At 42.4% G+C, this 23,870-nt stretch overlaps 1 protein-coding gene and 2 long non-coding RNA genes across 3 annotated transcripts in view; 1 reads left to right on the top strand and 2 right to left on the bottom strand.

Annotated features, from left to right (window-relative positions):
• The window catches only part of KATNAL2 (katanin catalytic subunit A1 like 2), a 70,218-nt gene that overhangs the window by 27,109 nt on the left and 19,239 nt on the right, over nt 1-23,870 (top strand). Inside the window, exons 3-12 of the mRNA XM_064577641.1 lie at nt 2,578-2,744; nt 4,070-4,112; nt 7,120-7,237; nt 8,367-8,465; nt 10,519-10,617; nt 10,826-10,903; nt 14,582-14,680; nt 16,966-17,029; nt 17,226-17,344; nt 22,828-22,919. Of these exons, the coding sequence (XP_064433711.1) occupies nt 2,578-2,744; nt 4,070-4,112; nt 7,120-7,237; nt 8,367-8,465; nt 10,519-10,617; nt 10,826-10,903; nt 14,582-14,680; nt 16,966-17,029; nt 17,226-17,344; nt 22,828-22,919 (978 nt within the window). The remainder of the gene's footprint in view (nt 1-2,577; nt 2,745-4,069; nt 4,113-7,119; nt 7,238-8,366; nt 8,466-10,518; nt 10,618-10,825; nt 10,904-14,581; nt 14,681-16,965; nt 17,030-17,225; nt 17,345-22,827; nt 22,920-23,870) is intronic.
• Nucleotides 24-5,147, bottom strand: LOC129046186 (uncharacterized). Its single transcript, XR_008507029.2, has 5 exons — nt 4,755-5,147; nt 3,784-3,958; nt 2,085-2,178; nt 575-942; nt 24-156 (listed from the first exon to the last, which is right to left on the bottom strand). It is a non-coding gene; the product is annotated as an uncharacterized LOC129046186 (long non-coding RNA).
• Nucleotides 7,863-22,566, bottom strand: LOC135362455 (uncharacterized). The gene is made up of 4 exons (XR_010407191.1): nt 21,374-22,566; nt 15,432-15,552; nt 13,965-14,094; nt 7,863-10,233 (listed from the first exon to the last, which is right to left on the bottom strand). It is a non-coding gene; the product is annotated as an uncharacterized LOC135362455 (long non-coding RNA).

Below are 23,870 nucleotides of genomic sequence, written 5' to 3'. Positions count from 1 at the left end.
GGAATCCCCCCGCCCCAGCCAGTCTCCCCTGTTATTAACATCTTACATTGGCATGGAACACTTGTCACAACTGGAGAACCAATCTTGATACGTTCTTGTTAGCTGACATCCATAGTTTCCATCAGGGTTTACTCTTGGGCTGTATAATTCCGTGAGCTTTGACAAATGCATAATGTATCCAGCGTTGTAGTATCATATCCAATAGCTTTGCCCTAAAAATCCCTTGTGCTCTGCCTATCCCTGCCCCCATGTTCAGCAACCCAGACACATACTTTTATTGCCTCATTTACATAGATATTATTCCCATTACGCATTTGAAAACTTTAACAAAGCTACCCAGGTCCTGAGATACCTTCCCTTTCCCGTTCAGGTTTCAGGCCTATCAAATGAGATTCCTGGGGTCCCACTGCTGGGTATCTACACAGAAATAATGCTCTTATTCCTCAATTCTCCTTCCCTCAAAATAAAGGTAACGCATTTACCTGATGACCTGTGCTTGACTCTCTTTTCTGGGTAATGCCATCGATAACTGGCAGGGGAGGAAATTGTGAAGCATTTGAATTTGGCCACCTACCTGATTCAGAAGCGTGCAAGCCCTTACAATGAAGGCTGCCAGTGTTCTGGGTTTTGTGAGGAAGAGAGCTCATCCACTATTTACTTTCAAGTTTCCTTTCTTTCCAAGTTTCAGCCAGGAAGAAAATATTCGGGTTTCAGGCTTAGGGCTTGAACTTTCAAGTTAAAGCAGCAGGTCTCAACTGGGGTGATTTTACCCCTTGGAGGACATTTGGCAATGTCAGGAGATGTTTCTGACTGTTACAATGGCACCTAGTGGGGAGAGGGCAGGGATGCTGCTAAACATCCTTCAGTTCACGGGACAGCAACCCACAACAGAGTTATCCAGCCCCAGATATCAACCGTGCCAAGACACTGTATCAGGAGGAACTGTGAAAACAAAAAGACAAACAAAGAAAAGTCAGCATAGTTTATCCCTTCTCCTACAGGGCTTACTGTGTATTTACAAAGCATGCATTTCCCCTTTCTGCCCCAAGATGGCCCCTTGCATCTCGAATTAATGAAAATTCTACTAGAGTTGATCATTTTCCTGAGACCCGCTGGTTAAAGTACTTATGAGTGGATCCTCAAGATGAAAAGTAAACTGTCAGAAAAGTAGACCTACCTTTAACAAAATACTAAGAATTTATTCTCACAAAGAGGATAAATTATAGTGGATTGGAATAAACAAAAAAGCTTTGTAGAGAAGGTGATGTGAGCTGGTCTTGAAAGATGTATAGAATACGGATAGACAGACATGATGGACGAAGATATTCTAGGCAGGTGCGGAGAGAAAAAAAGGAAAGAGAAGAAAGAAAGGAAAGAAAGAAAGAGAAAGAAAGAAAGAAAGAGAAAGAAGAAAGAAAGAAAGAAAGAAAGAAAGAAAGAAAGAAAGAGAAAGAAACGGCACGACCTAAGTGGAACAATTAGGTAAACAGAAAGACCAGAGGTTGACTATCAATTGACACTTACAATGTCTTTAAAATTAGCAAGGTCACTGGAAATAATCATGGCAACCTTGTTTAAGAAAGTTCAAGTTTCCAACTGCCCTGAATCTGGGGCAGGGAAGAGAGCATAATAAAGTTTTCTCCTACTTTCCCAGATTAGAATCAAACAGCAAGAACTCTGTCCTGCAGCAGGAATTCTTAATCTGAGGCCCTTGGATGAAATTGTATGCTAACTTGTGCATATTTGCACACTTTTCAGGAGAGAGTCGTTGGTTTCAATAAGAAGTCAAGAGTTAAGATTAAGACCTGCAAAGTCTTTCCACTTTCAGAGGATTGTGAGACAAAGCATTTGTTTTTATTGCTAAGACCACTTAAGTTGGACAGCCCTCCAACTGAACAGGTTAAAAATCTTTCCCTGGGGAAGATGGTGCTTACACCCACAGTCAGCTGCTAGGGTCATGTGTGACTGAAGAAAAAACTACCAGAAGTAATACATCAAAGCCGATGATGTCTTCTTATACCTCATTTCCCTCAGTGATATTGATCAACATAGATTTGGAATTTCCTTCAGAACTCATGACCTACCCTTTTCAGCTGCAGCAAAATCATGGTGAATCTTGCTTGCCTCTTGGGGTTGAATTTGGATTTATCAATTGCCCGATGTTATCTAAAACGATTGCTGGTGAATAAAGAGGTAATCAAGTTGGGCAAATCTTTAAGCTAAAAATGAGTAAAGGTAAAGCACAAGACATTTTCTTAGTTGATTTACTTATTTGACTTTTAAGCACTTCCAAAAACATTTTGAACCATGATGACATCAGTAGAGTAAGTACGTAGCTTCCTGAGGCAACTGTTTTGAAAAACACTATGTGCATATCCTCACAGTATGTGGGGCTCCTTACTCTATAGGCAAACCTCATGTATTCTAACTGTTATCTAATGTACTACTTAATATGAGCTTACTATTTGTATTGAACATCTTTAGACTTGTCATGCCTCTTTGCCGTTATTCATTTTACCCAGAGTTAATTCTTTTTTTCTTCTTTTTTTTTTTTTCTTTTCTTCATGAAATGGCCAGATATATTGATGCAGCCAATGCTTTGGAGCAAGAAACTAAACTGGGGTTACGACGCTTTGAAGTTTGTGACAACATTGACCTTGAAACTATTTTGATGGAATATGAGAGCTATTATTTTGTGAAATTTCAGAAATACCCCAAAATTGTCAAAAAGGCATCAGACACAGGTACATGGCTATTTTCTAGAAATAAGGTTTTCTCTCATCTTTAAGATTAGTGTTTCTTCCCCATCGTATTCCCAGATAGATGCTACTGCCAGCCTCTACTGAAAGAATAGACTGGAAAGACTGTGTAGCCTCTATTAGGTCCTGTACAGACAATGTAAACGTGATTGTCTGGGCAGTGATGTCCCTATAGCCATGTTGGTATTTGTTCAAGGAATGTATGTTTTAGGACAAGGAAAGCAAGACCCCAGTGTATCACAGTTATTTTTTAGAAGACTAACATTACTTTCATTTCTTTAGAGATGGAAAGAGCTGTTGGAAGAAGATAAATGACAGAAGACTTTTTGTTGTTAGGAAGACCTATTATCTATCTTGAAAATAACATGAAAATGAGTATTGGTGAAGCTAATAGCTCATGTATAGATAATGAAATGCTTTTGAAAGCCATCAATCCAGATAATGATCAATATAATGCAAAGACCCAGTATAGGTTAGCAGTCAAGGAGGCTGGCTGGAGGAAAGATCTAAAGTGAAGGCCCTATGTTTTGTAGTAACACTGACTTAGACGTCTGTAAGTGGGGGAAGTAATTATAAACCAAGGGAGATCATTGTCCTGTTTACAAGGCACTTGTTAAGCCACAGACTTTAACATTTCATGTGGGGACCCGGAAACCAAGAGGAATGTCAATTAAAAATAGCTGGGGCGAATCTCCTAGCTGGAAGGGATATTTTATCTGAGCTCCTTTCCAATGCAACGTTCAGAGCTCCAAGTCCTTGGCTGGTTGTTGGATCTGGGTTTTGGCAGAGAAAGCACTGACGCCTAACCACTGGGCCACCAGGACTATCACTGACACGATCTAATTTCTAGATTGCTGGTTCTGATCTAACTTGGAACCATAGTCTCCTGGGATATTGGACACAATGTGTTTATTTTAAGGTAAACTGGCAGAGTACTGATAAATGTTCATGCAATCGCCCTGGTGTCCCAGAGATCACAAAGCAAAATGGCAAGTTGATGAAAACTTGAAATGGTTCCTGTCACCTGGCCCACACTGACGCCGCCACCAGGTTCATGGTTTCCAACACGTTTCATAGCTGAGGGCTTTGGGGTCCTCCTCTGTGTGGAAATGCTCGGGAAACACGGGCTTCTTTGTCTTTGCTGGTAGTTTCACTTCTTTCTACATGAGAATAGCTTAAAGCTCCTGGATTCCACAAGGCTGTAGCACAAATTTTAAGAACAATGTGAAAGGACAAACATACCTGACAAATCACTTTCTCTTAAAAAATTAAATTCTTTCCCTTTCCTCCCAATATTTGTTTTGCCACAGCGGAAAATAATTTACCACCAAGAAGTGGAGGGAAGACCAGAAGGTAAAATGAATGGTAATTCATCTTGACCAACCCAACTCTAGGAGTTTGTGGGATCCCTTTCCTGAAGATTCTCCATCTCAACTCCATGTTTGTCTACCAGCAATTGCGGACTATGATCATGTGACCTTGGTGGGCCCAACCATGGGTTCTCCTCATGTTACAGATGTCCAGGATATGGGTCACTGTCTGTTGGTTCTCCTGGTTTTATCACAAATAACTGCATTCACTGGTGCCCTTTTGAGGCTCTGTGCTATGAAGAGTACAGACCTTAGAGATGAAAAGGTCCAGGTTCAATTCCTGGCTCTGCTACTCACCAGCTTGGAGCAAGTTTCTGACACAAAGTGAGGTCCCCACATGTAGGGAGCACCCACACATGCTTCATGATAATATTCTTAATAATGCTCTACCTGAGGCTAACTTTGCTTTGTGCTATTCTTTAGGAACAGTTTTATTGTTTTGACCAAAGTGTTATCCTTTTATTTATAGTTTCCATAAAGCTAGTCAGACTCTGACAATGAATGATAACTACTTTTGAACAGAAACAGTGAGGAGCATTTTAAGAGGCCAGCTTCGGCATGCATTTGGATTCTGATTATTTTTCAGCTGCATGCTCATACCTGGAACTTCCCCAGCATTCTTTACCTGGCAGAATGTTCCATGAGTGAATGTCTTCTGAGCACTTTGCTTCTCTTTAGAGATGGAGCTTGGCAGCTTGGGTGTCTTCAGCTCCTCTCTGAGTAAATGTTTGTACGTGGCAAGCATAGAGGTCAGACAGCAAATGGTTGGAGTTAAGAAGGATAATTAGGAAATTAATGAACAGTGTTTGTTTATAATTTTATAATTGAAGATAGCTATTGAAATGAGAGGTTGTGTCATGAGACTTGCTATTAACAAATGAAAGTACCTTCTCCTAATTTGGGCATCTCACACCAGAGAGCAAGCTCCCAGGTTACAGATTTGCAGATGACCCAGTGGAGGAATGGTTATTTAATGAGATGGATAACAGAATTAGGATGCCAAAAAATCTTGACAATTTGGAAGATGGGCTTGAAATAACAAGATGAAATTTAACAAAATAAGGTGTAAGCTTTAACTAAAGATTAAGACAAATAGCTCCCTCATTACAAAATCAGAGACCCAGAAATTTGAGTTAACAACAGATGCAGTGGGAACTCAACAACGTGATGTGATTGCCAATGTGGGTTTCGGGCCACAATAATAGAAATACAGTATCCACAAAATAGGAGGTGACTCTATTGTGGTCAGAAGACAGTGGACAAAGGAAAAATGACCAGGATGAGGATGAATCTGGGAGCCAGGTAACCTTAAAAATGATTGGAGCAGCTAGTGATGTTTAGCTTGAAGAATGGAAGACTTGGGGAGGAGGTGCCCCTAGAACAACATGGTACCAGACTTCACTCTTTAAAGAAGGCTGAGCTTTCTTTGTAGAATTCCATAGGGCATACCTGGGAGTGGCAACTAGAGTTACAGCGGGGTGAATTTGGTTCCATATTCGGAAGAATTTTACAATCGTTAGAGCTGATGGGAAATGAATTGTACTGCTTTGCACTTTAAGCACTTGTCTTTGATAGTGTTAAGGCAAATCTGTGAATCACTTGCCTCTAAAGGGAAATCAAAGAGGGGAAGCAGACTCCCAGTTCCCTGCCAGCTCCGCAATGATGTTAGGCAAGTTTAACTATATATATATGACCTCACTTCATTTAAATCAATGCTACTCATAATAGTTTGCACTTGTAAAATGTTTGGTATTCATTTCATAGATATTTCATTTTTGTGCCAGCAAAAGGCCTGAGGGACAGGCATTTTTATTCCTAATTTACAGGTGAAAAACAAATGCTGTCTACCTCTTATGACACTCACTCCAGTGGGTCAACACTGGGGTCACTGTGTATGGACATTGGTGGTGTTATTGGTGTGGGTGGTCTTGCTGGCCACACACCTATGTGTTTATATTAGACACAAACAACTTTTTCTTTCCCACAAAGAAATGGAGAAATAGCTGCTCTCTGATACCCAGTAGAACATGGGAGAAATGCTTCCAGTGAAACTCTTGCAAACACATCTCACATGTAAGGACAAAGGAACTGAGAAAACCAAACAGCTTCTGATGTGGGAGTTCATGCTATGCCCCTCAAGCAGTCCTGCTTCTCTCTAATGTTATCTCCTATCTAACAACATTCCAATCCTGAATTTTTAGGTCTCATGGACAGGACCTCGTGAACAAATTTATTTTACTTTTGCACTGATGTATATAACATATATATGCAGTCAAACACATATATACACATATATATGCAGTCAAACACATATATACTCTTGTAAGTGCCACCACCCCAGCAACCCCCCAGCAGGCTCCCTTCGCAGCCAATACTCCCCATGGCCACCAGAGGTAGCCACTATCTGACTTCCAGCCCATCAATTTCTTTTGCTTTAAGTGAACAATATTTGGTGAACATTTGTTTTGCAAATATGAAGATCTGTGACAAAAGAGATGAGGTAAGGTTTGCTTCCCTTCCACAAGTCCCCTCTAGGTACACCCAGCACACTGGATCAAAACCACTGGCAAATCCCTAGGCTTTCTCCTTCATCCCCACAACCTGTCCCCTGGCCTGCATACTGTTCTTTAAGGAAGATGAGAAGAAATGTTGGAGAAATGCTTGCAAAGCCATGTGTTCTTGAGAATACAAAGCTATGTGCAGAAGGGCTGGAGACAGGTGGCATGAGGGAAAATGAAGAGGAGGTCAGGGGCCTCCGGGGGGAGGTGGATCCTCTAGCCTAGTCTTGGAGGAACCCAAGGGGTAGACTGGATCAAGTCAGAGCCAAGATGGATGGGGTGGGAGGGCAGTGAAGATAGAAGGGCCCAACTGTGGTATGTCTGCCTATCTTTCTAGAACTCTTTCTTTAAAATGTGCTACACAAGTTGTTTAGTTACCTCAAATTAAGTGGTTAGAATAATTCCCTCCAAGGTCTTTGTTCCCTCCCCTAGGGTGATGAGCGACAGTTGTCAAAATCTTCCCAAGATCAGTCAGCAAAGGCCACGGTCCAGAACCACAGTGGGGAAATCAGGGGATGTCAAATCCCTCCATAAGGAGCATCCTAAACAGGTCTGGACAGCTTTGCTTGGCATTGGTAAAATTGCAGGTGGCTGAGAAATAGCTCCAAGAAAAAAGTCACATTTATTTATTTAAGGACAATGTTTTTAAAATGCTGTGTGATTTTGTTAAATTGTAGATTTTCTTCTGGATTAAAACCACAGGCAAATCTCTAGTCTTCCTAATGTTTTTTAATTTGAGTGGGAGGTCTCCTTCCTCCCCCTAGCCTTTCCTCTGGTCAGAGTGCTGGGTGACAGGCTTTGAGGGGTTAGCCCTGGGCCCAGTCAAAGCAGGGGGCCTGGTTGCTACAATGCTCAGTCATCCCATTTGCGGTAACTGTAGGTGGCAAGCCTTCCTGTCCCAAAGCACATCCCTGGGCTCCTTAGATTAGGCCAGGGATAGTCTCAGGAATGACTGGGTTTCTCCAAAGCACACATGGTTGGTCCCCACTCCGGACCTCCACACTGGACAATCTTGGGGATAGGGTGGACAGCAAGAGGAGAGAGCCCAGCAGGTGGGTGAGATCAATGGCTCCTGACTCAGGGGACCCATACCTGGAACCTCCCTGGGTTGGGACAAACATACCAGGTTTCAGAGGAAAGAGAACCAATTGAAATTGGGAAAAGGAATGGGAAGACTGGATGTCAGAGATGCCCAGTGGGAGAGAAAGGAGTAATCATGAAACTCAATTGTCAGAAGGAATCTCGCACTCTCAAAGAGGTTGTATACCTCTGGCCAGTGTAGTCTGACTCAGGTGGAAGGGAGGTGAAGGTGGGGCAAGAGAATTCCACAGGTGGCTGGTTGACTATTGACTCTGCTCCATCTCCAAACTCAGCCACTCCCAGCATCAAACACCTCTGGTCACAGGAGAAAAGCCAGTGTGGGTTTGGGCTGAGGCACCATGGTTTCCTCCACTGGAAAAGCTCCTTGGAGCCCATGGCTTCCAGCGACAGCTCTTCCCACGTGGCGCAGGCAGCCAGCGAACTCATCTTGTTGGGACTGCACAGAAGTGGCACATGGGGTTCCTATCTACTGAACTGATATCCAGCGTGTGATTTGGGACGATGGAATTGGCAGTTTCTACCGGCCTCTGTAACTTGCTTTCCATGGCTGACTTCCCACTGGCTTCCTCTTTCTTCAGGAGGCTGTCACTAATTCTCACGCGGAGAGTGCTGACTTTGGCTTGAGTATATCAGGAATCAACAAAGGCAGTGGAGAAGAAAATGTCCGCCCACAAAAAGTAAGTGGAATTCATGAACCTAGCACCAAAAGGGGAAATCCCTTTTCTTTCTAAAAATGAAAATTAAAAAATGTTACTGTTGTCAAATAGAAAAGCTAATATAGAATGGTTAGAGCCTGGCTATGAGGTGGGCTGAGAAGAACACTGGGTGAGGATTAGAGCCCTGGGGTTCTGGTCTGAATCTCCTTTCTGGATGAATGGTCTTGAAGGAACTCCCCATCTCTAAGAAGCTCAGTCTCCCTATTTGTAAACTCAGGGGTTTGGAAGAGATGGCTTCTAACGTCACTGTCGGCTTAAACATCCTGTGATTGAAACGGTAAATGCTGGTGTTCTGCGTTATTGAAGGCGTTACGGTGGCGTACTCATCCTTCTCCTCCTCCCTGCCTGTGGTGGTTGACCAGTGGTGGCACCTTGTCTCCCTGGGGCTGTGGTTCTAGGCTTAACTGTCATTTCACGTGAACCATGAAACCCCAGTTCAAATAGGGTGGATCTTGTTCCTAATAGATATCTCTACCCCTTTCATAATGAACCTCGTGTCTTGATTCATAAATAAGAGCTGCTCAAATAGCAAAGACTGATTGGGTAGATGTAGGCAAAAAGCAGGTGAACACATGTCCTTTGGAGATGCGAAGAAGCAGTATCAACATCAACAGCTTTCTCTTGATTATAACTTCAGGGGCTGTATTTCTTGTAAGAGCCACCTCTCTTTCTTTGGGCAAGTTCTCAGACTACAGGACTTCAGATTTACCTCCGGCCGGCTCTTCTTGGGTAAACAAGACTCTGGCTGTGTGTGCTTGGAGGGGAAGCTGGGAGCCTCTCCCTGGAAATGAAGGGAGCTCTCATTGGCCTTAACTGGCTCCTTGGGAGGGCCTCAATTATAGAGGTGATCGCGGGAGATGATGCATTCAGATCAGTGCCTCCCTCGGAGAAATACTTCCCAGTTCACCTCTGCCAATTTCATTGTGTTTTCAGCCACTTTGGCCTAGTAATTTTGTGGCCCTAGTTTCTCCCGTGAACATCTCACATTGATATGAATAGTTGTCTCTGATCAGGTCACAAGGAAGGGACTATTTAACCCAGCACTTAACCTTTGAAGGAGTCTGGTTATAAGTTCTCTTTCCAGCAGAAGTGTCCTCAGGGTTAAAATGTAGATGGCTTTCTTCCTAGCACTACCAATGTTCATAAACTGAACAAGGGTATATGGCCAGGGGCCCATCTCCAAAATGGGTCTATCAATGCCATGTTAGGGCCCCTAGCTTCGGGGTTCCTGAGCCCCCCTACAAATTTAGTAGGCATGGTGTTCTTAAAGGCACTAGTCAGATTGCCTAGGTTCAAAACCCTGCTCAGACTTTCCCAGCTGTGTGATCTTGGGAAAGTTGTTCAATCTTGCCAAGCCTCATTTCTCTTATCTAGAAAATGGAAATAATCAGTGTGTGCTTTAAATATCATGAGCGGAGAGTGTTAGCACAGTGCCTGGCATATAACATGCACTCAGTAAGTGCTGGCGACTGCTGCCATTATTCGTTTTCTGCACGCATCCTTCCTTTTTCCTTCTGCCTGTGGGGAAGTCAAGGGGGCGCTGGGAGGAGTATGGGAGACAGATACCTGGGTTTGAATCCTGGCCTTAAGCCACTTGTTAGATGGGACTCTACTGAGTGGAGAACGTACATGATAGTTAGTAAGCGGGAGCTATCATTACTCTTACGCCAATGAGTTCTTCCTGTGTGGGGGATGTTTCCCAGGACCAGACAACATAGGGGAGGCAGACCTGTAAGCAAGCAGAGGGCATGGTGTCAGAAAAATGCTTGTGAATTTTCATTCAAACCAACTTCATTCTGAAGAGTTTATTTGCAACTTAATTTTTTTTTTCTAGAGTGCCCAACTTGAAGAAATTGTCTCGTTTATGATTAGTGCAGGTTCTTTTTAAAGCCTCACATTACGTTTGCCCTACATACCAGGATACATAAATGTGACTTGACTGACTGAAGCTGAGCAATTAGGGATAGTCTTCCCCCATGTTTTAATGGTGGAAATAACCATTACTCCCTTTCAGGGCCAAATCATTGACTTCCGAGGGCTGCTCACAGATGCCATCAAAGGAGCAACCAGCGAACTTGGCCTGAACAGCTTTGACTGTAACCCCGACCCCTCAGTAAGTGGCTAAGATGTGACATTCATCTTGCAAACTACCAACATCTAGACGAACTTCAGAAATATAATTTTGAGTCCAGAGAAACCTTGAGATCAAATCGAAGGTCACAGCAACCTGCCACCACTTATGTCACCGAGATCCACGCCCCGTTTTGCTTTCTAAATTATGAGCAATATTGTAACGTAAAGCTTTCTGTTCCTATCGTCAGGAACGATTGTTGAAACCTCTGAGTGCATTTATTGGCATGAATAGTGAGATGCGAGAATTGGCAGCCGTGGTGAGCCGGGTAAGATCTGATATTCAATTCACAAATTTACGGAGGTGGATTGGGGCTCCTGGAACATTGTGGGCTGCTTCTTTTATTAATAACAATAAATATGATCATTTATTTATAAAGTGCCCCCACTTGCAAAGGCACTCATATTGTTTAGAGGCACAATAATGCATGATAAATAAATTATAGAATCATAAAATTACAATACAAAAAGCCCACCATCTCACTACAGAGGCCAAGAAAACCAAAAGGGAAAAAGACTTAGAAGGGAAGGGACAGGTGAAAGGTTTTAGAGCAGAGCCAAGAGTTAAGGAAAGAAAGCCTCTTAGAGAAGGAAAGAGCATGCCTGTGTCTTGTTTAAACAGTCAAAGTCTAGAAACAGAGATGTTGGGAGTATGATGATTTCATAATTGGAAATTTCCAAGAAAAACAAGATTAGCAGGAAAGAGCTTATCATCTGGACTACTGGTTTTTAAGCTTACCCTCCAGAATTTATTTAATTTCTTCTTTTTTTAGAAAATTTAAATTCAGTTAGCCAACATATAGTACATCATTACTTTTAGATGTAGAGTTCAGCAATTCATCAGTTGCATATAACACCCAGTGCTCATCACATCACGTGCTCTCCTTACTGCCCGTCACCATTATCCCATCCCCCCACCCACCTCCCTACCCTCCAGAATTTAAAAACAGTGAAGTCTCATGGTTAACGACTGGAATCAGCTCTGGGATCAGTTGAGCTGGATTTGATTTCTACATCCTTCTCTTTCTAGCCATGTGACTTTGAGCAAGTTCCTTGGAAACAGAATAGATTCCTGAGTTATAGGGTACTTATCTGATATCCAGCAATCTCATATTTAATGAAAGACTGAAACCCAAGCAGACTCAGAGAGATGTTTAATATGCTCCAAAAAATGCACAGATATTCTGCAGTAATTAATGGTTCTCTAGCTCTGGCTGTTCAGTTCAGCTGCTGTTACTGCCCCTATTAGGTATCAAGCATGTGCTGGGGGCTAGAAACACAAAGATGAACGAATCAGACACAGACCTTGCCTATAAAAGTCTTTCATCCCATGGGTAAGGTGCACTTGGAGAACATAAAGGAGGGGTATTTTGTGCCAAAGGGTAGGGAAAGCATTAGGAAAGAAGATACACAAGAAACAGGCACACGAAAATGCACAAGAGGAAGGGTGGAGGGTTCTGGACCAAACAACACACCTGGAAATTGTACAGCTTTGAGCTGAATGAGCCACAAGGAGTGGTGGGGAAGGGGGCTGCAGAGAGAGGCCAAGTAAGGGGCACAGTGAGCACTAGCCCAGGGCTGGAAGTGGCCTGTAGGACATGGGAAATCTGAAAGGTGTCCATTGGGAGAATGGGATACTCAAATGTGCTTTTAGTCTGTCCTAATGACAGTGTGGTGGCTGGATATCAAAGAAATGGAGATGAGGAGACCAGCTCCCAAGTTATTACTAGTGAGAGAGGATGAGGTCTGAGCCAGGCTGTGGTAATTAGGATGCAAAGGAGAGCAGAGAAAAAAAAATTTTAATGCCCTTAAAAATCAATAGTCTCATTACTGTTTCTGCAAAAAGACAACATGACTAGCGATGACAGAGTTACAGAGTAGAAGTGGCCTAAAATGATTCCACCCAGCATCTTTTCTACAATACCATGGGAAGTAGTCATCCAGTCTCTGCTTGAATGCTTACAGTGATGGGGAGATCACCACCTCATGACTGATAACTTTTGTTGCTATAAGGAGGAACTTCCTATTGGGAAATTAAACACTGCTCTGTGGAACTCAATGTCAGCTCTAGACGAGGGCAAGAAATACTGCTCTGATCTATGGATGCTTTGAATTCCAGGGTAGATGAATCCCCACTCTGTGCCAAGCTTTTCCTAAGAAAGTGTGGTAATAAGTATGTGAGTGGGTGGTGGGCTATCCTGCAGATCCACAATCTAAATACGGGGCGTTCTCCCAAGATTTTGGAAGACGGAGTCCTTTCTTTTCGCTGTATCAGTGGATCATGCCTATGACGCACCACCAAAATCACTCGTATGAATATTTTCGCTAATAAAAGTGGTCAGTCATGGTGGAGGGGTTGTGGGAGGATGGGGGACAGGGATGGGGATATAACATCTCACCAGCATTGAAAAAACATATTTTTTAAAAAAATTTTTAAATTTTATTTATTCATTTTATTTATTTTTAAAGATTTTTTTTTTTTAAAGATCTTATCTATTTATTTGAGAGAGAGAATGAGATAGAGCATGAGAGGGGGGAGGGCCAGAGGGAGAAGCAGACTCCCCGCTGAGCAGGGAGCCCGATGCGGGACTCGATCCCAGGACTCCAGGATCATGACCTGAGCCGAAGGCAGTTTCTTAACCAACTGAGCCACCCAGGCGCCCTATTTTTAAAGATTTTATTTATTTATTTGACAGAGAGAGAGACAGCGAGAGAGGGAACACAAACAGGGGGAGTGGGAGAGGGAGAAGCAGGCTTCCTGCTGAGCAGGAAAAGAGAAAGCCACCCGATGTGGGGCTCCATCCCAGGACCCTGGGATCAAGACCTGCGCCGAAGGCAGACGCTTAACGACTGAGCCACCCAGGCGCTCCCAAAAACATATTTTTATATTTTGAACGATGTGTATGTATTATTTAAAAATTAGATAAATATAGGGGAACCTGGGTGGCTTAATCAGCTAAGTGTCCAACTCTCGGTTTTGGCTCAGGTCATGATCTCAGGGTCATGAGATTGAGCCCTGCGGTGAGCTCCGCACTCAGCTGGGAGTCTGCTTGAAGATTCTCTCTCTCTGCCCCTCCTTCCATTCAGGTGCACAGACACTCTCAAATAAACAAACAGATCTTTAAAAAAATTAAATGACTATAAAAATAGTTACCAGATTGTTCTGTAGTCACTCAGAATGACTTTTAAAAGGAAGCTTTTTCTGATGTAACACTAGATACTCAGTATGCTTGGAACTGCCCCTACTGAGAAAGGCCCTGAGCGGCTGTTCTGAGGCGTCCTGTGGAATTGAAGTTTGGAAACTGTAAATTAGTTATCAGTAAAAGCTACCTTAATTGATTGCCCCAGATGGCTGCTACAGGGCTCCACTAGGAGAGGGCAAACCGCGCTTTTGCTTGCTTGTTAGCTTCCTTGAATTCTGTAGACGCAATTGCTCCTGATGGAAAGTAGGGAGAGATCACTAGGGAAAAAGAGAAATTGGTTTCAGAGGAGCATTATCTCTTTTAGGCCACAAATTAAGAAAGCGTTTGCGAGATCAAGGAGCAAGCGAGGCCAGGCCCTGGCTGGGAACTCCGTTTTGCAGTAAAAGCCAATGTAATTTGAAGGCATATTCTGTAGCTTCTTTGATTACAGTCATAAATCAGCATGGTTTGCTATTGACTGAAGACAGGTATAGTCCATCGTTAGGAGATTTTGTTTCCTCTTAAAGGTACCATATTATCTCATCAATCTCTTCTTCAGGGAAAATCACGGAATGTGTTCATGGCATCCATTTGGTGAACTAGCCCATAATTACAAGGCGTATATATACATATATCTAATATGGGGAGTTTTTATCACCAGCACTTTATGTTCTATTGTAAGTCAAGTGGTCTTCTGCTCCTGTGTTTATTACAGCTGTGGAGGAAAACATTAGTTTTAACAAAATGATCAAATGTGCATTGCAGGACATTTATCTCCATAATCCAAACATAAAGTGGAATGACATCATTGGACTCGATGCAGCCAAGCAGTTAGTCAAAGAAGCTGTTGTGTACCCTATCAGGGTAAGGATGGGAAGCCTCTTGGGGGTTGTTCCTGTTCATTATCCATGGGACAAACTGTATGTCATGCACCCATCAGGAAGAGAAGGGCAGGCTGTTCTTCTGTCATCGAGTTAACTTTTTGCCTTTGTCACAATACTTGGTTAAACACTGGAGTGCCAAGGCCCTGTCGATTGCAGGCAATTTGAAATCATGTTACATATTGGTTCAAGGCAGGTCTGTTCAAGTGATCATTTAAGATCTAAGACTCTAATGCAGATGACTTGTCAGTTACTATAGATTGGTTCAAATTAGCCTGCCTCCCTAAAAATATACTTATTATAGTAGAAAGGCCTCCTCTAAGAGAGGGCCTCTCACTTTATTTCTATAGATCTTACCCCCCGCCCCATACCCCCATCATCTGAGGTTCTGCTTTTGACTTTTTGTGAAGACTAGACAGCCCCTTCCAGGGCACTGGCCAGTAAAGCCATCATGTTATGCTTACTGCTTTTTCCTGACAAGTCTCTGTGCAGAGCGTTTCATGAAACAGGAAGGAAAATAGGAAAACAAGACGTTCCATGTCGGGTTTATGACTGTGGTGACGAGAAGGTCTGTGTACCACATAGCTTTGGCTGTGTAACAGACCACCCCAAAACGTTGTGCCTTAAAACAACAATCATTTATTTGTGTGCAGTTGTGGCGGTAGGCAGTCTGGCCTAGGCTCAGTGGGGCCAGCTCATCTCTTTTCCACCTGGTACTGGCTGGGCTTACTCACATGTCTGGGGCACCAGCCAGCCTGGCTGGGAAAGCTGCGATAGACAGGACGACTGAGACTTGTCCACGTGCCTCTCATCCTCCAGCAGGCAGGCCCAGTCTTGTTCCTGTGGCGACACACACTTCCCAGACAGAAGTGAGAAAGGGCAGGTCTCAATCCAACAGCATTTTTCATGTCTCTTCTTATAGTCCTTATATTTTCAAGTCTCTTCTTATATTTGCTAATGTCTCAGTGGCCAAGATCACAAGGCCAAGTCCAGATTCAAGGGGTGGAGAAACATACTCTACTGAGAGGCAGAAATATACTCTGCCCCTCGGTGGAAGGAGCTGCAGATAATTTGTGACCATTTTCTGTGGCCTCTCAAAGTCAAGATAACACATTGATTGTATTGAATAGTCTATTGATTCTTACCACTGAGCCCACACATCCCCTGATTTTTGGTTGCTTCTATTCTAATGAGACAAAAATCAATAAATTTGGATGGTCTCCCCCACTTTCTTCCTGTGTTCAGACATGGGGGTAAGGAATATACTGGCATTCAGAATTAGTAGAAGTTTATTCAGCCTTTCCTCTAAGCAGCTCTACAGTACAAGTCTCCTGGGAAAGGACAGACCATCTCATTGAAACTCTGGATATGTTAACTCAGTGGTGTTATAAGCTTTGTATGTTATGGCATCAGCATCAGCAAGAAACCAGTAGCTGGTTACAATTTTACTATTGTTTTTCCTTCTCCCGTGTTCTCCATCAACTCTCCCTACCCTCCAGACTGTCTGAATTTGAACTAATGAGAGAGAATCACTGAAATCCTCGCATGCCCTGTTTGGAGTCCTTGTCTCATAATGCATCCAGCACTGAATGTTCCCAACTTCTAAATCAGGCTTTGCCATAGCTTTGTGCTTTATTAATATACACCTCTGTTGTTGGTTTTAGTGTTTATCTTAAAGGGTATTCCTGGTTCACAACATTCAAAAGATTGCCCTATACATAGAACTCCGGGGGAAATGATGTTATGTATGTAGGAAATAACTACCGGAGCGGGAAAGTACCTGGATATGCCTTTCTTTTCCTTAAAAAAAAAAAAAAACAAAACTGCTCTTTTATTTTATTTTTTATTTTTTTTAAGATTTTATTTATTTATTTGACAGAGAGAGAGCACAAGTAGGCAGAGTGGTAGACAGAGGGAGAAGGAGAAGCAGGCTCCCCGCTAAGCAGGGAGCCCGATGCGGGGCTCGATCCCAGGACCCTAGGATCATGACCTGAGCCGAAGGCAGACACTTAACGACTGAGCCACCCAGGCGCCCCAAAACTGCTCTTTTAAAAAGCCACAAAAATTAAGCCAGGCATGGCTATCAAGTGTGAAAGTAAAACTGGGGTAAATAATGATGTAAACAGAAGCAGCCAGCCTTAAGAAAAGGAAGACTTGACTCTCTGAGTTGTGCCGTGTTTCACTCCAGCTTCCTTCATTTGTCTGTGCTAACCGTGTGCAGGCTGATGTAGTGATGCCAAACCTCATCTTTGTTCCTTGTTTCCACAGTACCCACAGCTGTTTACAGGAATCCTTTCTCCCTGGAAAGGACTGCTGCTGTATGGCCCTCCAGGTAAAGGAATCTTTCTGTTTTGGTCTTGATATCAAGTGTGTGCTGAGGATGAGTTGCCCTATCTGTCCTCATCCGGGCCGGAGGCTGATGAGTGCTGGGTAACCACCTCCTTTTTCACTTGTGAGACTGACTTCTATCTGTAAGCAGGGGGATGGAGTTCAGGTGTCACTCATGTTTTATCCCCATGTGTCTCTAGGTACAGGAAAGACTTTACTAGCCAAAGCTGTGGCCACGGAGTGCAAAACCACCTTCTTTAACATTTCTGCATCTACCATTGTCAGCAAATGGAGAGGGGATTCCGAAAAACTTGTTCGGGTAGGAATTCTTGATTTTGCCTTTTTTAGAATAAGCTCCAGGAGAATACGATGGTACAAAATGATGTTAGAGCTTATTTGTTTTTAAGTGATTTATATGTTAGAATTTACCCTGGATTTTGATTACCGAAAGCCCAGGAGATGGGTTGACTATTATATGTGGATATTAATCCTGTCCCCATCAGCAAAACATGATCTCCTTTCCTTCAGGAATGTGACCAACAGTCCTTTTTTTGATTCCTGTAGCTTAGGAACAGAAGCTGGGACAAAGGTTGTTTATGAAGTGGAATATTTTTTTCTTCATTCAAGAAGCATTTATTATTAAGCATGTGCAGTATATTCAGTTAACATTTATTGAGAAGCTACTACCATATGCTAGTCCCTACACTAGATACTCTCAGAAAGAATCAAGAAATTGAAAACAATTATTTTTTGGGGCGCCTGGGTGGCTCAGTTGGTTAAGCGACTGCCTTCGGCTCAGGTCATGATCCCGGGGTCCTGGGATCGAGTCCCGCATCGGCCTCCCTGCTCTGCGGGGAGCCTGCTTCTCCCTCTCCCACTCCCCCTGCTTGTGTTCCCTCTCTTGCTGTGTCTCTCTCTGTCAAATAAATAAATAAAATCTTTAAAAAAAAAAGAAAACAATTATTTTTTCAGATGCCCTGAGCAACTTTCCTCCACAGTGCCCCATAGCCTTACAGTTTTTTCTGCTCCTTAGGAGAGAAATATAAAATATATTTTATGTAAAATATAATATGAAATTTTACATTATAAAATTTTACTATACTTTCCAGTCACCTTAAGAGAACATCTGTTTATGATTTATACCTCAGTGTAAGGTGGGCCCTTCTCAGAAGTCCTGTTAAATAGTTGAATTCTGTAGAATGACTGGTAAGAAATCAATACTAAGTCAATGTAAATACCATGTATTTTCTGAAAAGAAATTACTCTAAAATATTAGGCTTAAGTTACATTCCCTTGGATGACTCATTCTCAAAATATTATGGCTTACTTGGAAGTCAGAATATTTTTCAGGATTGATTTACTTAAAATGACCTATTATTTATTACTTTGATACTTTTCTCAAGTTACTTCGAATGTGTAAGTTTTTATAAATTCTTATCACCCCTTCAAGACTGTAATTTGTGGAAATCCATGTTGACATCTGTTTCTTTGTTTTTTGAGTCTACCTTAGTATCAGGTCTAAAGGTGGGGTTGGATCTTACCTGTTCCTAAATTTGTGGGTTCTTTTTTTTTCTTGAAGATTGTATTTATTTATTTGAGAGAGAGAGAGAGAGCACATAAGAGGGGGGAGGGTCAGAGGGAGAAGCAGACTCCCTGCCGAGCAGGGAGCCCGATGCGGGACTCGATCCCGGGACTCCAGGATCATGACCTGAGCCGAAGCCAGTCGCTTAACCAACTGAGCCACCCAGGTGCCCCAAATTTGTGGGTTCTATGTGATACTAGTTAGTTTGATTTCAGTTAGCTAAAATCCAACTAACTATAAAATCTTCATCAGCCTGAAGACTTTTTTTTAACATTCCATTTCTATGTGCTGAGGAACAATAAAACTTTTACAAGATGCCCCCAGAATCCGTTTAGATTCATCTCCTGTCACAAAAAGTGGTGTTTACAACTGTGAGCACAAAACACTGCAAGATGCTCAAAGAAAGATTACATTATATTCCCTGGACAGGACTTCCCTAAACAGAAGAATAAATTCAAATATTTTATGAATATTCTTTTTTCTCAAAGATTTTATTCATTTATTTCAGAGAAAGAGAGCACATGCACATGCGCAAGTATGAGCAGTGGGAAAGGCAGAGTGAGAAGCAGACTCCCCACTGAGCAGGGAGCCTAAGGCAGGACTCTGTCCCAGGGTCCTGGGATCATGACTTGAGCCGAAGGCAGATGCTCAACCGACTGAGCCACCCAGGCGCCCCTTTTATGAATATTCTCAATGAATATTGAAACTACTAAAAGAATTGTCTTGTTTAATGTTGGATAGCCAGAAAAGTCATTTAACAAGGACTCTCCATTCTGTGTGAACATTTTATTTAACTAAAGTTTTCCTTTGCTTCAGTATTATTTTGTTAGAATTCTAAGGGTGAGGAAATGATTCCTCCCCTAATTTCTCCCCTTCCTTTCCCAAATATTTTAAAAAAATAACTAGCGTTGGGGTGCCTGGGTGGCTCAGTCAGTTAAGTGGCCGACTCTTGATCTCGGCTCAGGTCATAATCTCGGCTCAGGTCATGATTTCAGGGTCCTGGGATCAAGCCCCACATCAGGCTCTACTCTCAGCAGGGAGTCTGCTTGAGGATTCTCTCTCTCCCTCTCCCCTTCCTCCCACTCACGCTCCCTCTCTTTCTCTCTCTAAAATAAATAAACAAATCTTTTTTTTTTTTTTAAGATTTTATTTATTTATTTGACAGAGAGAGGCACAGCGAGAGAGGAAACACAAGCAGGGGGAGTGGGAGAGGGAGGAGCAGGCTTCCCGCTGAGCAGGGAGCCCAATGTGGGGCTCGATCCCAGGACCCTGAGATCATGACCTGAGCCGAAGGCAGATGCTTAATGACTGAGCCACATAGGCACCCCGATAAACAAATCTTAAAAAAAAAAAAAAACCCTAGTATTTTGGAAAAAAAAAAAGGTACAAAAGGGAATATAGACCCTTGAGCCCTCTCCCTACTACAGTTTGCTAGAGCAGCCTTTCAGGACATTTATCTATATCTATACTAATATCAACAACTTCCATCTATATCTCCCTTCCTTATTAAATACAAGTCGGAACATATGACACATAACCTTGTATACCTTTTGGTTTTTTTCCACACTCAACAATAAAACTTGGCTGTTGTTCCACACTATTATAGACAGAACAGTTCTTTTTATAAGTCTGCAAGGCATTTCATTGCCTGAGTATACCAAAATGTAATTAACCTGTCTTTTCTTAATGGACATTTAGGTTGTTTCTAGTCTCTTGCTATCATGAACAAAGCTACAGTAAACAATCTTACTATATACGTGTCCTTGCATACATAGTAGTGTAGGACAATTTCTTTGAAGTAGAGTTGCTAGGTCAGAGAGAATGAAAAATCACTGATTGCCAAATTACCTGACGACAGCGTTGCACCAGCTTACACACCCATCAATGACATGCACTGCTCATTTGCTTCCCCCACCCTGGCCAACCCTTGCAGTACTTAAATTTAAAAATCTTTGCCAATCTGATAGTGAAAGTAATATTTCAGTGCTCAAATATGCATTTATTTAATTCTGAATGAACTTGAGCATCTTTTTATAGGTTTAGAAGATACTTGTATTTTCTTTTTTTCTGCGAAATGCATTTTTGGTTTTGGATATTTAAAAAAATAATTCAACAGGAAAATAGATAACCTCTGCTAACTTTAAAGGATCTCATCTTCTATCCTTTCAGAAATTATTTTCTGAGCTCTTGGAAAGATCCTCACCTGGAAAATCTTGGTCATGCTGTCAAGATCTTTACTATGGGGCGCCTGGGTGGCTCAGTTGGTTAAGCGACTGCCTTCGGCTCAGGTCATGATCCTGGAGTCCCTGGATCGAGTCCCGCATCGGGCTCCCTGCTCGGTGGGGAGCCTGCTTCTGCCTCTGACCCTCCCCCCTCTCATGTGCTCTCTCTCTCTCATTCTCTCTGTCTCAAATAAATAAAAAAAATCTTTAAAAAAAAAAATCTTTACTATGAAGTTTTCAGATCAAGAGAGCCCTTAAGGACCTTCCTCTAAATTAGAGACACTTTCCTACCATTTGTTTCTCTTTCTATTCCAATTGAAGAGTTATTTATAGGGAACCCTTGGGTTATGTTCCTCCCTCCCCTCCTAATGTTCTTGCCTCCTAGGAATTGATGCTATTGAATAGTTGAGTGGTCTCTTTAGCAAATGCACACACCTGTTGGTGCTTACATCTTTCAACACCCTCCCCCTGCCCCCCAACCATATGATTTAACTTCCTCCAAGTACTTTTGAAAATTTTAGACTAATGCTTCCAGAGCACTTACCCGGAATTCTATATATTCTCTGGCACTGGAAAGAGCAGTGGCGTGGTCATTATGGAGACATAGGCTCCAGATGTGGTTCTCCTTCCAACTGGATGTTTGGTCTTGTAGAGCCTCTTGGTCTCTCTGCACCTTAGGGAGCACCCTAAAAACATGTGTGGTTCTATTAAAGAGTTCTGATATTCCACTTTTCATTGGGAAGATTGCTGCTGTTGTAATCATCCTTAATATCAGTTATATTTGGGCTTTTTTTTGTGATAAGGAAAACAAGTTACTGGCTTCTAATGAGAGGGTCTCTATTGTGTCGAAAAGGCATTTGTGATGTGTGTCCCAGCATTGATACTGTTCTCTCAGTTCATTAGGCTGAGCCAGTGGTCTCGGCTGAATGAAATAGGATTCTGTGAAAGGAAAATACTTGAGGATGAGCATGGATGTACCATACGTGCACGCAGTGGTGAAGGTGAGGAATTTCCCACTCAGTGACAGGGAGACCTATAAGGGATAACCTGCCACTACTCATGAAAACCGCAATCTGGCCTTTTCTGGGCTCTTCTCCTCTTATTTGTTCTGTGATGCTTTGCTAGTGCTAAGTGACATGGAGAATAAATCCCCTATGCCTATTAAAGAAGCTCTATTCTTTTCTAAATCTCTACTGCTTTCTCCGATCAACCAGTGAAGAATTATATATGGTGCTCAAGAGATCAGTTTCAAGGTTAAAAAAAAGAAAGGTTTAGTTTTTTATACTCTTTTCATCACCACCACATCTCCCTTTAGAGCTCTTTATTTTGTTTTTATATGTCTGTTCTTTTGCTGGCTGCTTTCCTGTTCTTGTTCAGTCTATAATATTTTATTTTGGAATGAAACATTTTATTCAATTGGGAATTGCCTTCGAGTACCTGAGCCTACCAAACAACAATGCTTGGAGTGGAATGGGGGCCCCAAGGAGTAATATGGGGAGTAGAAAGGGGCAAAATTCTTCAGCCTTGTTACCCATGACTGGAACTGTATCCTCTCCCTACAATCCTTCCTTCTAAGAATAACCTTCATTGTCCCTAAAGGTTAAGGGAAAATCATCAAATGAGTTTAAACATTCCAAGGCTTTTGTGTCCATATGGAACATATGATTGGCAGGGAGTCTCAGGGGCTAATTAACTGACTAGAAGCTCAGGAATTGAGTTGTATCTTAAGCTCTCCCATTTATGATTAGTAACCTTGAGCTCACCACTAACTCTCTCTGTCTCTAATTTTATCAAGTGATAAGTGGAAACAATTGGACCATCCATGGGGTTTTGTTAAGGAGAAATAATTGCAATGATTATAAAGTTATTGTGAAAGAACAGAGTGCAGCATAAATGCTTAATATTACAGCCATCCTAAGCTTTTAATCTCTAGGAGCATCAGGGAACTTGAACTTAAGTATATGAATTTGAATATGTGGTTGCTTTTCTCCCACCCAGGTGTTATTTGAACTTGCCCGCTATCACGCCCCCTCCACCATCTTCCTGGACGAGCTGGAGTCAGTGATGAGTCAGAGAGGCACGGCTCCTGGGTAACAGACAGGGTTTTTTTTTTTTTTTTTTGGTCATCACTTCTCTCCTCTTGTAAGTGTGTTTGATGGTCGGAAGCCCATCGACATTTACCAGCAGAATGAGCCTATTAATAAGCCCACAAATTTTCTGCAGACACATGGAAAGGTCTTTAAATTAGATCCTGTTAACTGAATAGCTGATTTAAGTAGTTTTTATAACCGGAGGAAATGTCATCCTCTCTTCCCCCTACCCCCACAGAGTGGTTTTCAGGCCTGAAGATCACCCAGCCCCATGATCCCAGGCTGCCATAACGGTCTTGCTGGCTCAAAATAGCTGTTGTGACCACGTCCTCTGGAGCCAGAGGGGCTGCCTGCGGGGAATGGGGCTGCAAAGGCCAAGTCCCGAGAGGCAGCCCTCGACAAGGTGTGTGAGGCCAGGGAAGCCACCACTTCTCCGTGACATCAGGTTGTGGGCTCAGCCTGATTTTAAATATGTCACATATGTCATCTCTAAAGACTAAGTGTCCACTAATGTCCCCAGCAGGAAAGAACACATCTCAGACTGCAGTGAGCCTTCTGTGTGTGTGTGTGTGTGTTTTAAGAAAGTCTTTCTGTCTTAGTCAGAAGTATTCTTCTTTGAAACTTTTTACTAAACCTGGCTTGGAAGAACACGTCTCTGGGCAATCTCAACAAAGCTGCATTTATTAATGGCCTCTAATGGTCCATTATCAAGGAAGAACTAGTAGTAATAAGAGGCAAATATTTAGCTTCTTGGATGTATAACTACAATACAATTTATGAAATTTTACTTATTGAAAATCATTTTCCTAACGGCAAAGCAACCATTAAGATGCACCCAAGAGGCATGGCATTGGTAGCATTGACTTAAATGGGAAAATTGCCATGGCTTTAATGGGTGCTAGTCAGCCCCAGGCTGGGACACCCTGTCTTTCTATTCAGGACCTGATGGGA

The sequence above is a fragment of the Mirounga angustirostris genome, unplaced genomic scaffold (assembly GCF_029215605.1).
Source record: "Mirounga angustirostris isolate CCGP_5_RB_7025 unplaced genomic scaffold, mMirAng1.0.hap1 SCAF_14, whole genome shotgun sequence".
Classification (NCBI taxonomy): Eukaryota; Metazoa; Chordata; class Mammalia; order Carnivora; family Phocidae; genus Mirounga; species Mirounga angustirostris.
This window is presented reverse-complemented; position numbering and strand designations above follow the sequence as displayed.